We start from the raw sequence: 13,727 nt of genomic DNA on the forward strand, positions 1-13,727 counted from the left end.
ATGTGGGCTTCTTTCTGCTGCTATGCCTGAACCACAAAATTGCTTCTTCAAAAGCGCTTGACTCGACAATATTTGCGGATTGGATATGGCAAACTATGTAGCGTTGAAGACTCTACTGGTCTCGCAATGCATATATGCGGCGTGTCTGTCTATAAATCTTGCGTATAAAGAATGCCTGCAAATTCAATACACGAAGTTTTGTGCGACGCTTTGCTAAACACTTAGCATTTTCATAGTACTTAGCTACGAGGGACATGACGTTTTACATGTAAGAAATATCTTGGTACCTATAGTGTCAACATGTTATCGCTTTTTAAAAGACACTGACCGGCGAAGCTGTCATCAGGTTTCTTATTACAGTGGCGAGTTGTTCTACTCAAATATGGGCACTTAATATAGCGTAAAAGAAATACTTAGGCACGCATTTCGTATGAAAAGAGCTCGCTGCTACTTTCACCGCTCTCTCAAACAGGCCGCCATAACGAACTACTCATGGATGCTGTAAACACAACGGTGCGTCATGTAGAGTATTTACATAGTTCATTCACAAGTACCATTGCAGCAATCACCTGAAAGAGAAGTTTCGTGGTAGAGATGGAGAGGCAATAAATTGCAAGCGATGACATGTTTGGTGGCAGCCCTCATCAGTAGCCTTTATCGACAATGTGACACACCCCTCAGGCAACGCTTGCAACCGACCTTCGTTATGGCGAGACACGCATTGATCTCAAAACTCATTGGTTCGTTACAGCCTCCAATTTAAACCACGAAGCACTTTTGTACAGCGCCAATCGCAATGCATAAAGTATACCCAAGCATACGGACACTAGTACCATAGAGTTTCCTACAACAATTACTAGAGGGAAATCTGGCGCTGCAATCGTTCAGCCACCATGGGAATGATGGCTATGTACACGGATGTGTCTCATCTTCGTGCTTGTGGATTCAGACGTTCTAGCGGCTTTGTTTATAACGCTTTGCCTTCAGGCCTAATTTGGACGATATTTCTAAGCAATATATGCATTCTTTAAATGCAGAACGCGATAAGATTCTCGCTCGATCATGCGTCCATAGCGCGAGATTTTTCTTATTTCCCTTCTGTGCTAATTGTGCCGACTTCTATATCTGCTGTCGGACAGATTTATGGCAGTTTATCTAATTGTTTATAACCAGGCACTTCAAAAATGATCACGTATTACAAAGTCAAGACGCTGTTTGGAGCCAGGAGGACGAAGTACATGGCCAAATCCATATAGTGCCCATCATTCCCGTGCTGGCCGAACTACCCTGCTTGCAGCTTCCGTAGACATTATAGCGTCACAGTTCACTCTGGTGGTGCTTGTACGAAGCTCTATGACCATGACGCTAACCAAAATTTATCTGCCTACTGGCTGTTGTCGGTAACCTTAATTATATACGCGTACGCAGTTGGTTGCTTAGCACCACGACCACATTGTCGTGCTCGGCGCTAGGCGTATGTGTCCGCTTGAAATTGAGAACGCGACGGAGACCAGTCTGGTCGGGAGCATACATGACAATTGAAAACGGACACCGACCAACCAAAGTTTATAAAAGTAAGACGTTTCGGCTCCCACACGAGAAACGTTGTTCAAAATGGTGTTGAGGGGGGGGGGGGGTGCCGTCGTCCGCTTACGTTCGCTAAAAATGTCACGTAATCATCCTTTTCTAGAATCCCTGACAACCAAGAGCACCCAGTAGACACCTAAATGGTAATGACGGCAACTGCCCCACGTGTACGCACGTTGTTAGGTCATATCTTAAAGTGAGCTGTGCGTTATCGATGCCTCGCCTTTCAGAAGACGCTACAACTTTCCATTTCTCTTTATTCTTTCTCTTCTCTTTTTTTCATCCTCGCAATTGCCCCAATTCTCATGCGCAGAACGCATATTTTCGAACCGATATCTCAACGCCTCGGTAAAAATTTTGGCATCGCGCAAAACCAAGCACGAAAATGATATGCGTTATCAATTTTGTTACTTACCTCTTGAACTCTCCTAGCTCCCCTCTGACATTGGCGACGCATTAAACGGTCTTGTTACCTATGCGTCTTATGATTGGCTAAAGATTACGCTACGCACAACGGGTGTATAAAAAGTAGCTGGCGCTTGAGTGAGCGTCACAGACACCTGTCCCGAGGAGAGACGGAGGCCACGTCAGCACCGAGGCGATCACTTCGACATCTGTGCCTGGATCGTGGATTTCCCATGGAGGGCGAGTTGGTTTCTGCCGAGGTCCTTCGTCTGAACTGCACGCGAGGCCACAATCGCCTCTGTCAACTGCTGCGACACCTGACAGCCTGCGACAAAGTCTTGTGGCACGTGGGCCTCCAGCTACACGAAGACACGAGAGACGAGCTCGGAGAAGTGAGCGTCGTGACTGTGCCGAGCATTCGCCGCCGATTTCAGAGCCACACCGAGCAGGCGGCCATCGCCCTCCTCTACCGCCTGATCGCAGATCACCGGTGCATTGTCTCTGCGGAGCTGAACTACTCAGTGGCAAACACAGGTCCGCTGGACGCAGTCCTGGCGTCTTCGTCAGGTCAGGTCAGGTCAGTTTATTTCCTTAAAGGCCCCTTTATCAGGGGTGTTACATAAGGGGTGGGGTACATCTTGTAACAAAAAATTCAACATGATAACAAACGAAACATTTAAAAAGTGATACATACTTTGTACAAACAAGTGCTTACTCGTGTCAAATTGTCAATTAGAATAAAGAAGCAACAGTAAATTTGGCCGAAGAGAAGAAACAGTGGTAATGGACAAATCATTTTAGGAACTAGTGTAACATATGTAGAAAGGTAGATACATTGCATAGAATCACAAAGTACAGTGGGTGATGAATTTGTACAAAATGGTAATTAATTTGACAAAATAGAAGCAACCTAAGCAATGAACGCATGGTGATTATTTGTATATACAAAATGGTTGGGAAGGGCATTCCAATCAGTTGCTGTTCGCAAAAAAAAAGAAGCAGAGAAGGTAGTTGTGTGTGAGCGTGGTTTTAAAACTTGGAGTGGATGACGAGCGCGTTGCGATATTCTTGCGGGTGGAATGATGTATGGCTCACGATTAAGGGAACTGTAGAAAAACTTATGAAAGAGAGCAACGCTGGCTATCTTACGGCGGTGCGAGAGAGACTGTAACTCAGATTTCTCTTTTAAAGATGATATGCTTACGTCATATGAATAGGATGAATGAATGTATCTTACCGCACGATTTTGGAAGCGCTCAAGTGCGTTAACGAGATATTTTTGATATGGGTTCCAGATTGGCGACGCATATTCGACTTTAGGCCTGATAAGCGATTTGTACGCTGCAAGTCTGACAACCTGAGGCGCATGACGCAAGTGGCGCCTCATAAATCCGAGTGTTTTGTTCGCCGATGATACTATGGTGTTGATATGCGTGCCCCAGTTAAGATCACAGGAAATTATGACGCCTAGGTACTTGAATGATTTTACTGTTTCAATCTGATTGTTGGCTATTGTGTAAGAAGGTAAGAAGGGTGTACGACTACGGGTAAATGACATATGTTTACATTTTTTGGGATTAAGAGTCATTAGCGAATGGGCACACCAAGACTGTACATGGTTGAGATTTTGTTGCAAAATGTCTTCATCAGTGTCATTGTTAATGGTATGATAAAGCACGCAGTCATCAGCGAACATCCGAATTTTGCAAGTTACATGAAGGGGTAAGTCATTGATGTATATTAAAAATAGAAGTGGTCCGAGAACAGACCCCTGAGGGACACCTGATGATACCGGAAGGTTGACGGAGGACTGGTCGTTGATAGTAACGAATTGCTCGCGGTTAGTGAGGAGCGTTTCTAGCCATTTTAATACATCCATGTCTAAATTCAAGAAAGAAAGTTTATGTAATAAGTGACGGTGGGGGACTTTGTCAATAGCTTTTTCGTAGTCGAGGAAGATAGCATCAGTTTGTTTATTACAGTCAAGATTCGTATGAAGGTCGTGAAGGAAAAGAGCTAGCTGGGTCTCGCAAGAAAAGCCCTTACGAAACCCATGCTGAGCAGGATGAAAAAAATTGTTGGCGTCTAAATGGTCCATGATGAGTGAGTAAAAGACGTGCTCCATTATCTTACATGGAAGACTTGTTAAGGAGATGGGGCGATAATTTAGTGGGTTATTTCTATTGCCTCCCTTGTAGATAGGAATGACCTTTCCTACTTTCCACTCATAAGGGATGTAACCTGCTAAAAGTGACTGAGAAAATAAGAGACACAAAAATGCGGCTGAGATATGCTTAGTATTTTTTAACAGTTTCGAGTTAATACCATCGACACCGGTGGATGAAGATAGTTTGAGGTTATCAATTATTTGAGTGTGAGAAGGCTCAGAGTCATCGGAATCGCGAGCGACCACCCGGAAGACCCAGTGTCTCACTTGCATTACACTGATGAATTCATCTTCCGCCCGACCTGCGGACATTCTTATGCAAGAATGACGATCCCGAATCGCCTGCTCACGCGAGACGATGCCATCTCACGTCCTTGGACGTGGCTGCAACGAGAATGAACCGAGCCTCGGCCGAGAAGCTCATCGACGCGCTCATCGAGAACTGCACGATCACTGAACTCGTCGTCGGAGCCTCTGTCTTTGCGTGCGGCCCTAGGAACCGACCGTCAGAGCGGTTTGTGCAGTATCTGAACAAGGAAGACGCGACGCTTCGTAAACTCACTCTGAGAGCGGTCTACTTCGATTCCGCACTCGGGTGCGAAGTTCTCGTGCGAGCCGTCTCCGTAATGACGACACTGCAAGAGTTGGCGGTGCAGTTTCACGCCGGCAGCCGAGACTACGTGTACTTAATGAGAGTGGTCGCCGGGAGCCGCAGCATGCGGTCGTTAAGCCTGCGATTCACGGGTTTCGGCGATGGACGTATCGTTTCGTACCCAACTATACCCGCGCACGTGGTCAACGTTCATGCTTGGGCCTCGGCGTTGAGGAAGAACAGGACTCTGGAGAAGTTGGTCCTCGACATTTCGTGCTCCACAACCGCAGACTGCTTAGTCTTACTGCGAGCACTCGCGGGCAACCGCTCTATCCGGAAATTGACCTTGCACAGTCTTCCCCACGACGGTGGCCTGCGCGAGGTCTGTGGCATCATACGGGAGTGCCGACTCGCCCCCAGGGTCGGCATCGGGGCCCATCGCGTAGGACCTCGAGATCTGCTAGCGCTTTGGTACTGTCGCCAAGTGACAGCCGTCATTCTCAGTTACAGATACTTTCTCGACCCGACTGTCTTTTTATTCGCCTGAAATATTGTGGCTTCTCGCAAGCACGTAACATCGCTTACCGTATTTCTCCACTTCTTCGACGCCGACATTTATGCGTCATTGTCCGCTTATATAGGAAGCGCTTCTGCGCTGAAAGCCATTGAGCTCAGTGTCCGGCTCGACTACACTCACGCCATTTTGTTTCATGCCCGCTTTGCCGACGAGACTCCCTTCTATCGCTGTATGTCTGCCTTGTGCGAAGCCTTGTCTTCGAACCTCGGCATCACCAAGATCACGCTCGAGTCGGCGGTGCAGTTGCGCGACATCTACCCGGTGCTCACCCGTGCCGCTACAAATCCCCGTCTTTACGAGCTCTTTCTGAGAGGTTTCAACGAAGAATCTTGCGCGACCTTCCTGTAGTTTCTATTGCCAAGAATGTCCCAGAAGTACAACCTGCTTCGCCTGGAAGTCTACGCTTGCGCACCGGCCAACGCCGAGATGTTCGCTGCCCAAGACATCGTGCGACGTAACTGCAGTCTCGTCGAACGAGCGACCAGATTCGTGTTGGGCGACCGCGACCCCTACTGCGCGCGGGCCTTCGAGATCCTTTCCGAGCACCTGGTACTCGTCGACAACCTTCGAGCCAGGGCGTCGCTAGGAGGAGAGGCCGAAGCTGCGGCCATGGTCAGTGCCGTCGAGCGGAGTGTCGTCCTTGCCGACCTTCACGAGTACATGCGCCTGACCGGCGTCGTCAAGACGCGGGTCGAGTGCAATGTCCGGCACGACGGCGGCATGCAGTTGGACCAATTGAACTACGACTGCTGGATTTACATTCGCCAATACCTGGAAGTAGCCGACGTATTGGAAACCTGAAGGGGATTCAAGTCATAGTGTGCCGCACCTTCGCCAAACGGTGGATTTGGATTCTGCTCCCCGATGATCCCAATTTGCGCGTTCTCAAGAGAACGTTCTATACCGTCTAAAGTCAAACAAGGAAGCGCTTGCTGCCATGTGCTTCGATTGTGTCTCGAGCGTTTGCGCTTCCTGATGCAGTGTGCGGCGCCCTAGTAAGAGTGACTTGCATGTAGCAACCGGCATCAATCAGCACTCGCTCCCGTGTTGACTAAAATCGTAGCCGACAAGTGTTACCGGAAATGAGTTTTTGGCAAAGTGTGATTTGCCAAAACGTCGACTGCACTCGACAATTGTTTGTTTTAGCCATTCCGTTTCATTTTTCCGTATCCATTATCCCGATAGTCATCTTATTCCTCTCATTTTATTACTTTTTTTTTTTAACACGCCTAGTTGCAGGCCCTGGCTTGACACTCTGGGCCGTCCTTTAACGTTTCCTCTCGAAGCTTGTTTTCAATCACTCATTGAGACAGCGAACATTATTGTGACCTTTGGTATAAGTAGACTGTCTATGTGCGTCCCGGCTGCAAGCTGCTGAACAGAGGGTCTTTTAATATCTTATCACTCATTTTCGTCTGCCGCCTCAGCGGCTTACGGACAGGGCGATATGCCCAGCAGCAACTAATGACACATGGTGAGAACATACCTAGAGAAGTTTTAATAAAGGTTGTTCCTTCTTAACATGAATCTTTCGTATGCGCTTCTGACTGCTTGTTTCATTGGACTGCTGATAGGCTGTTTGCCGTCCGCGTCTCTTGATCAAACGTTGAGACGGTTTCCTAAATGTAACATCCCGACGTTGCTTCAATGCAGCCACACCGAAATATACGCAGCTTGGACTGTGGGACTGTGTACAAATTAATCGGGCACGTTTCTTTCGTACGAGTACTGGATCGCATCATCCCGTGCTGATTTGTACCAGCGTTTGTGCACATGCGATGCGGCGGCTAAGTTGGTGTGCCAGCATCATTTGAAACTAGTATTGGGCATTACTTGACAAATGACTCTTATTTCTTGCTGACACTGCCATGTGCTAAAAGAATGAAAATTACCAGGCAGTTAAGCAACCGCGGAATCTTCGACAGCTTCTCATACAAAACACCACGCGTGCGTGCAGGTGCGCAACATGTTGTACGGCGTAATGGCGACTAGTGCTAATGACGTCATTATTGACGATGCTTCGGACGAGCTCCGATTTACAGTCGTGACAAGATTCGTGCTGCTTTTTTTCCCCCTGAGTTAGAAGCAAGTTCAATACAACCAGTTACAACCAAGTTCAACAAAGTTCGCCCTGGCCACGCCGATCCAGCCGTTAAAGCCGCCCGCGCTCAGGCGATCCGACAGCAACTAGAAGATTCCGGGCTGAGTGAGCGGGAGGCCTATGCAATCCGGCACCGTTATCTGTGGATTACTTAATCGTGACGAAGGCCCGGTGCACGCAGGACAAGCTTTGTTTATTCCCATTTTCCGGTAGGGCCAGGGTTGGTCCCTTTTTTTCTTTTTTTCAGAGTTCTCACTCCAGATAACTTGTCTCTCTCGTTAAAAAGAATTGGGAAAGAACTTGGGAAAACTGATGGTTACCATATCACTAATGCGAAATTTGATCGCCGCTATTTACATGTTCTCATTTCGGGATAGGTTGGCTGGCGCGCAAATTAGGTCTCGTGTGGCACGTTGCCAACACAGTGAAGTGTGGCGCGACTGCCTTGGCTACAGGAAATACAGGTCTATAGGTCTTCCTGGACCTGGCACTCGACCCTTTCTTGGATGACACCTGCCATCCTCATGTACGTGTGCAAGTCAGCTTTGCGCAGAACTTCAAGGCCTTTCCTGATCATGGAAACGGCTTTGTCCTTCTTGGTCCCGATGGCCTTTCGCCGGACACCCTCGATGAGTACCGGGTGCTCTGAAGTTCGAAGGGGCGTGCGTATTCTGGGCCGTGGTCTCCCATCACGAACCGGGTCGCCCGGTGGGCGAGGCAGCAGGTACGCCACGCAACCTCCTGGGGAGCGCACATCTCTTCGTTGGGCTGCAAACAGAAGGAAATCTCGAAGAGAAGTAGGCTGTAATTCTCGGCTAACCGCGGCGGAAGACGTTCCAAAAATACAGGGACAGAACTGCGCCTTACAGCTGGGAGAATGAGCTCGTAAAGCTGCCGGTTGTTCAAAGCGGCGTCGGCGAGCACTTGACAATCTTTGTCGCGGAATTCGATCGTCGAGTCTAGATGGATACCGCTGATGCTGTCATTAGAATACAGGGCTTCGCACAAGTTAAATAGCGACTGACGTAAAGACCCGTGGTCCTCAAGATCTATGTTGTCCTCTTCATCGTAAATTATATATTCCTGATAAATTTCGATAAGTAGCTCTATTTTCTTGATGGTGGTTGATCCCCTAATGAACGCAGCTAACAACGCGAAATTGTCGTTGTCGAAGGATTCCACAAACACGCGAATAAACTTTATGCGGTGGTAAGTAGCGACGACGTTTAACAGGCTGTTCAATGTATCCGCGTCTAGGAGGAAGTAAAAGCAACTGATAATGACGCCTGTCACTGCCTGACAAGCCGAAACCATCGCAAAGTCACCGGAATAAATGGCACAGCATTCGATACACACCCTTTGGCCAAGGTCACGATCCCGTATTCTGCGACAAACTTTTGAAGATCGCCATCGCTCGGAACGCTTTGCAAAATCAAGCTTTCAAGGGGGTGGTCGTTTGCAAGTGCTTCGAGCAAGAGGCAGCAGACTGCACTGGTGGACCCACGTTAAGCCCTGCTCTAAATACTGTAGCTTGCAGTTTTCCTGTTGCGCTGACAACCAAGTAGGAACGCCGTGTGCTTTGACGTTTTCAACCGGTTGCGGATTAACGAAGCATACGTCACCAACCTCGAGCAGCGAGCTCGCACTCCAGGGAGACGGGCTTGATTGCTTCTTGCACTGCGCGTGTTTGAGGACGTTGCGTACCGCGCGCGATGTGTGCCTACGTGCGTGTGCGTGGACGTTTTATTCGAAGGATGACGTACGCACTTCTATTTGCCTTTAAGAAGATCCGTACGCTTGACGGTTTCTCAATGGATGCAATGCGACGAAAGGGCAGCGTCTGCTTAGCCATGTGAGTGACGCTGAGCAGGTAATTGGAAAAGGCATCGAATGTGCCGCCGGAAAAATTGTCGGCATTTACGATGCTTGTTAGCTAAATTCATTTTTGCAGTTTCCCACAAAATATTTGTTACAAATCTGTGTTGTCTCTGATAGCGACAACGGAGTTCTATCGACACTCTGTGGAAATAAACAAAATATATCGCCGCATAGCACTAGTACGATATGCGCACACAAATTTATCTAGTACGTCCCCTGCAATATAGAGTAGAGGCAGCAATCTAAGTAGCTTGGCCCTTTTTAACTAAGCTCAAGAGATTGAAGTATTTGTATTAGCAGTAATTTCTGCTTCAGCAATGGCGGCGCCAGTAACCCGATCGTCGGTGCCGTGGTGATGCAGGAATGAACTACGGTTATATTCAGTGCATCGTGCACATATTCAATTTCTCGGCTCGCGTGAACTTCGGCCACTGCTAGAGCATGCAACAGAAATGGTTTCCATTCTTGGGCAGCGCACACACAAACGAAACCCGAGAAAGGAGACAGGACAAGCGCTGGTTATATGAATAAAAGGTTTATATACCGAGTAATCTTCGTCCGGCGCACCACAGTAATCCATGTCTGTCGTCTGCTTTTTTCGTACCATTTTCTTGTGAATCGGCCGAATTTCACTGGTGGCATCAACCCTTTAGTGTTTACATTGCTGTCGTGACAGTTAACAAAACAATGATAACTTCCGGTCATCCGAAGAGGCGCCGTTGCAAACAAGAGACGCGGGCGCGACCGTGAAGGGAAGCGGCGGAAGCATACACCCGTTGGAGGTGAAATCGTTCCGCCAGGGGAGAAACTAGCGCTGGCGTCTAGAATGAAACTTGGCGTGCTAATGCTATTGCTATTGCTTGCTGCCTGGCCATACAGGAATAGACTTTCCAAAGTCGCCATCGTGCGGATACCTTGTGCTAGCGTCGCCAACGTGGCGGTTTCGAACACAAGTTGGTATTCTGTCAGATTAAGCTTTTGCAGCGTCCCGTTTTTCTTGACCAGATATTCCGCGAAACACACCGATGCGGCTCTGAGGGGTCCTGAAGCGCAGAAGCAGCCTCCGAGAGCCAGTTCAGTGATGGTCTCATTTTTGAGAAGAGCATCGATGAGCTTCTTCGCCATGACAACGCTCAGTTTCACCTCCGTTACTTCCAGCGAGACCAGTCTGCCGCCGTCTTTTTCCAGCAAGCGGGTGGGAATATTCATTCGTTCCGCGGAACGCGCATGACCATTTGGGAACAGGTGTTTGACACCGGAGTCAGCCAGCTGTTTGAAGACTTCCAGTTGGTCGCTTGCCTTGGCGAATTGGGTGAGCGTCTCGAGTCTCGACGAGGATTCCAGGGCTTCGGCCAAACCTCCTGTGTAGGCAGCACTGTAGGTCGCCGCCATTGAGACAACACATCGGTGGCATTCGAGGAGCCAGCGTAAGAGGAGCAGGGCTGTTTCTTCATTGTTGGTGCCCAATCCTAGGCAAGTGCTTGGCACTATCACGACGCTTAGTTCTCCGAGCACGTTGCGACACTCTTCTCTGAGCTGAAGGCCGGCGTGCCGCAACACTTTGCTGCAGGCTGCCACGTGTCGCAGCAGTTGACAGGCGCGATTGTGGTGCCGAGTGTATATTGAGGGAATCATCCCCAAACCAGCGACTTCACCTTTGCAAGGTGAAGTCGCTAGTTTGGGGATGATTAGTCGCTGGCAAGCTGGTACCGACATCTGCGTTCAGTCGACCGTCTGTCGTTGGCGTATGTATTTGCGTTGGCCGCCTCAACTTGCGCCGCCCATCTATACCCCTCCGCTGAACGCGAATTTGCAGCGCACATAGAGGCATGCAGTCAAGTTGTTGATACGTAATCAAATTGCAATAAATTGCAAGCCATGACATGTGTGATGGCGGCCCTAAGTAGCCTTTATGGACAATATGGCACACCCCTCAGGCAACGCTAGCAACCAACCTTCGTTATGGCGAGACACGCATTGATCTCAAAACCCAATAGTTCGTTACAGACTCCAATTTATACCACGAAGCAGTTTTTTACATCGCCAATTGCAATGCATTAAGTATACCCAAGCAAATGGACACTAGTACCATAGAGTTTCCTACAACAATTGCTAGAGGGAAATTGAGCGCTGCGATCGCTCAACCAAGATGGGAATGATGGCTAGTACACGGAAGTGTCTGATCTTCGCGCTTGTGGTTTCAGAGGTTCTAAAGGCTTCGTTTATAATCTTTATCTTCAGGCCTAATTTGGAGTATATTTCTAAGTAATTTATGCATCTTTTAAATGCGATAAGATTCTCGTTCGATCACGCGTGCATGGCGCGAGATTTTTAATATTTGCCTTCCGTGCTAAGTGTCCCGACTTCTATATCTGCCATCGGACAGATTTATTGCAGTTTACCTAATTATTAAAAATGATCACCTTACAAAGTCAAGAAGCCGTTTGAAGCCACAAGGACGAAGTATACAGGCAAATCCATATACTGGCCATCATTCCCGTGCTGGCGGAGCTACCCTGCTTGCAGTTCCCGTATACACTAGCGCCACAGTTCCCACTTGTGGTGCTTGTACTAAGCTCTGTGGCCATGACTCTATCCAAAATTTCTCTGCCTACAGGCTGTTCTCGGTAACCTTAATTATATACGCGTACGCAGTTCGTTGCTTAGCACCACGACCACATTGTCGTGCTCGGCGCTAGGTGTATGTGTCCGCTTGAAATTGAGAATGGAACGGAGACCAGTCTGGTCTGGAACATACTTGAGAAATAAAAACAGACACCGACCAACGGAAGTTTACAAAAGTAAGACGTTTCGGCTCCCACACGAGAAGCGTTGTTCAAAATGATGTGGAAGGGAGGTCGTGGTCCGCTTACGTTCGCTTTAGGATGGGATGTAATCATCTTTGTCTAGAATCGCTGAAATACCAGAGCACCCACTAGACACCTAAAGGGCAATGACGGCAACTTTACCCCTGTGTACGCCCATTGCTTAAATCATATCTTAAAGTGAGCTGTAGCGTTAACGGTGTCTCGCCTTTCAGGAAACACTACAACTTTCAATTTCTCTCTTTTTTTCTTTTTTTTCATCCTCGCAATTGCCGCAGTTCTTCAGCGCAGAACGCATATTTTCGACTCGATATCCCAACGCCGTGCTAAAAATTTTGGCATCGCACAAAACCAACCACGAAAACGATATGCCTTATCGATTTCGTTACTTACCTCTCGAACTCCAACCTCCCTCTCCCCCTCTGACATTGTCGATGTATTAAAAGGTCTTGTTACCTATCCGTCTTTTGATTGGCTGAAGATTCGGCTACGCACAACGGGTGTGTAAAAAGTAGCTGGCGCTTGAGTGACCGTCACAGACACCTGTCCCCACGAGAGACCGTGGCCACGTCAGCACCGAGGCGATCACTTGGACAGCTGTGCCTGGAACGTGGATTCCCCATGGAGGGCGAGTTGGTTTCTGCCGAGGTCCTTCGTGTGAACTGCACGCGAGGCCAGAATCGCGTCTGTCAGCTGCTGCGACACCTGACAGCCTGCAACAAAGTCTTGTGGCACGTGGGCCTTCAGCTCAGCGAAGACACGAACGACGAGCTCGGAGAAGTGAGCGTTACGACTGTGCCGAGCATTCCCCGCCGATTACCGAGCCACACCGAGCGGGTGGCCATCGCCCTCCTTTGCCGCCTGTTCGCAGAGCACCGGTGCATTGTCGCTGCAGAGCTGAACAACTCAGTGGCAAACACAGGTCCGCTGGACGCAGTCCTGGCGTCTTCGTCGAGTCTGAGAAGGATCAGAGTCATCGGAATCGCGAATGACCACGCGGAAGACCCATTGTCCCACTTGCATTACACTGACGAATTCATCTTCCGCCCGGCCTGCGGACATTCTTATGCAAGAATGACGATCCCGAATCGCCTGCTCACGGGAGACGATGCCATGCTCACGTCGTTGGACGTGGCTGCAACGAGAATGAACCGAGCCTCGGCCGAGAAGCTCATCGACGCGCTCATAGAGAACTGCACGATCACTGAACTCGTCGTTGGAGCCTCTGTCTTTACGTGCGGCCCTAGGAACCGACCGTCAGAGCGGTTTGCGCAGTATCTGACCAAGGAAGACGCCACGCTTCGTAAGCTTACTCTGAGAGCGGTCTACTTCGATACCGCACCCGGATGCGAGGTTCTCGTGCACGCCATCTGCGAAATGACGACGCTGCAAGAGTTGGCCGTGCAGTTTCACGGTGGCAGCCGAGACTACGCGCTCTTCACGAGAGTGGTCGCCGAGAGCGCAGCATCCGCACGTTAAGCCTACGATTCACGGGTTTCGGCGATGGACTGATGATTCCGTACCCAATTGTGCGCGCGCACGCGGCCGACGTTCACGCTTGGGCCTCGGCGTTGCAGAAAAACCGCACTCTTAAG

The 13,727-nt window shown here is 49.1% G+C and overlaps 1 protein-coding gene across 1 annotated transcript in view; it reads left to right on the forward strand.

Moving 5' to 3' along the window:
- Window positions 1-2,169: 2,169 nt before the first annotated feature.
- The window catches only part of LOC139049294 (uncharacterized), an 88,978-nt gene continuing 77,420 nt past the window's right edge, over window positions 2,170-13,727 (forward strand). The window contains exon 1 of the mRNA XM_070524672.1: window positions 2,170-2,564. Within this exon, the coding sequence (XP_070380773.1) occupies window positions 2,226-2,564 (339 nt within the window). The 5' untranslated portion in view covers window positions 2,170-2,225. The remainder of the gene's footprint in view (window positions 2,565-13,727) is intronic.

This window comes from Dermacentor albipictus, chromosome 8 (assembly GCF_038994185.2).
Source record: "Dermacentor albipictus isolate Rhodes 1998 colony chromosome 8, USDA_Dalb.pri_finalv2, whole genome shotgun sequence".
Lineage (NCBI taxonomy): Eukaryota > Metazoa > Arthropoda > Arachnida > Ixodida > Ixodidae > Dermacentor > Dermacentor albipictus.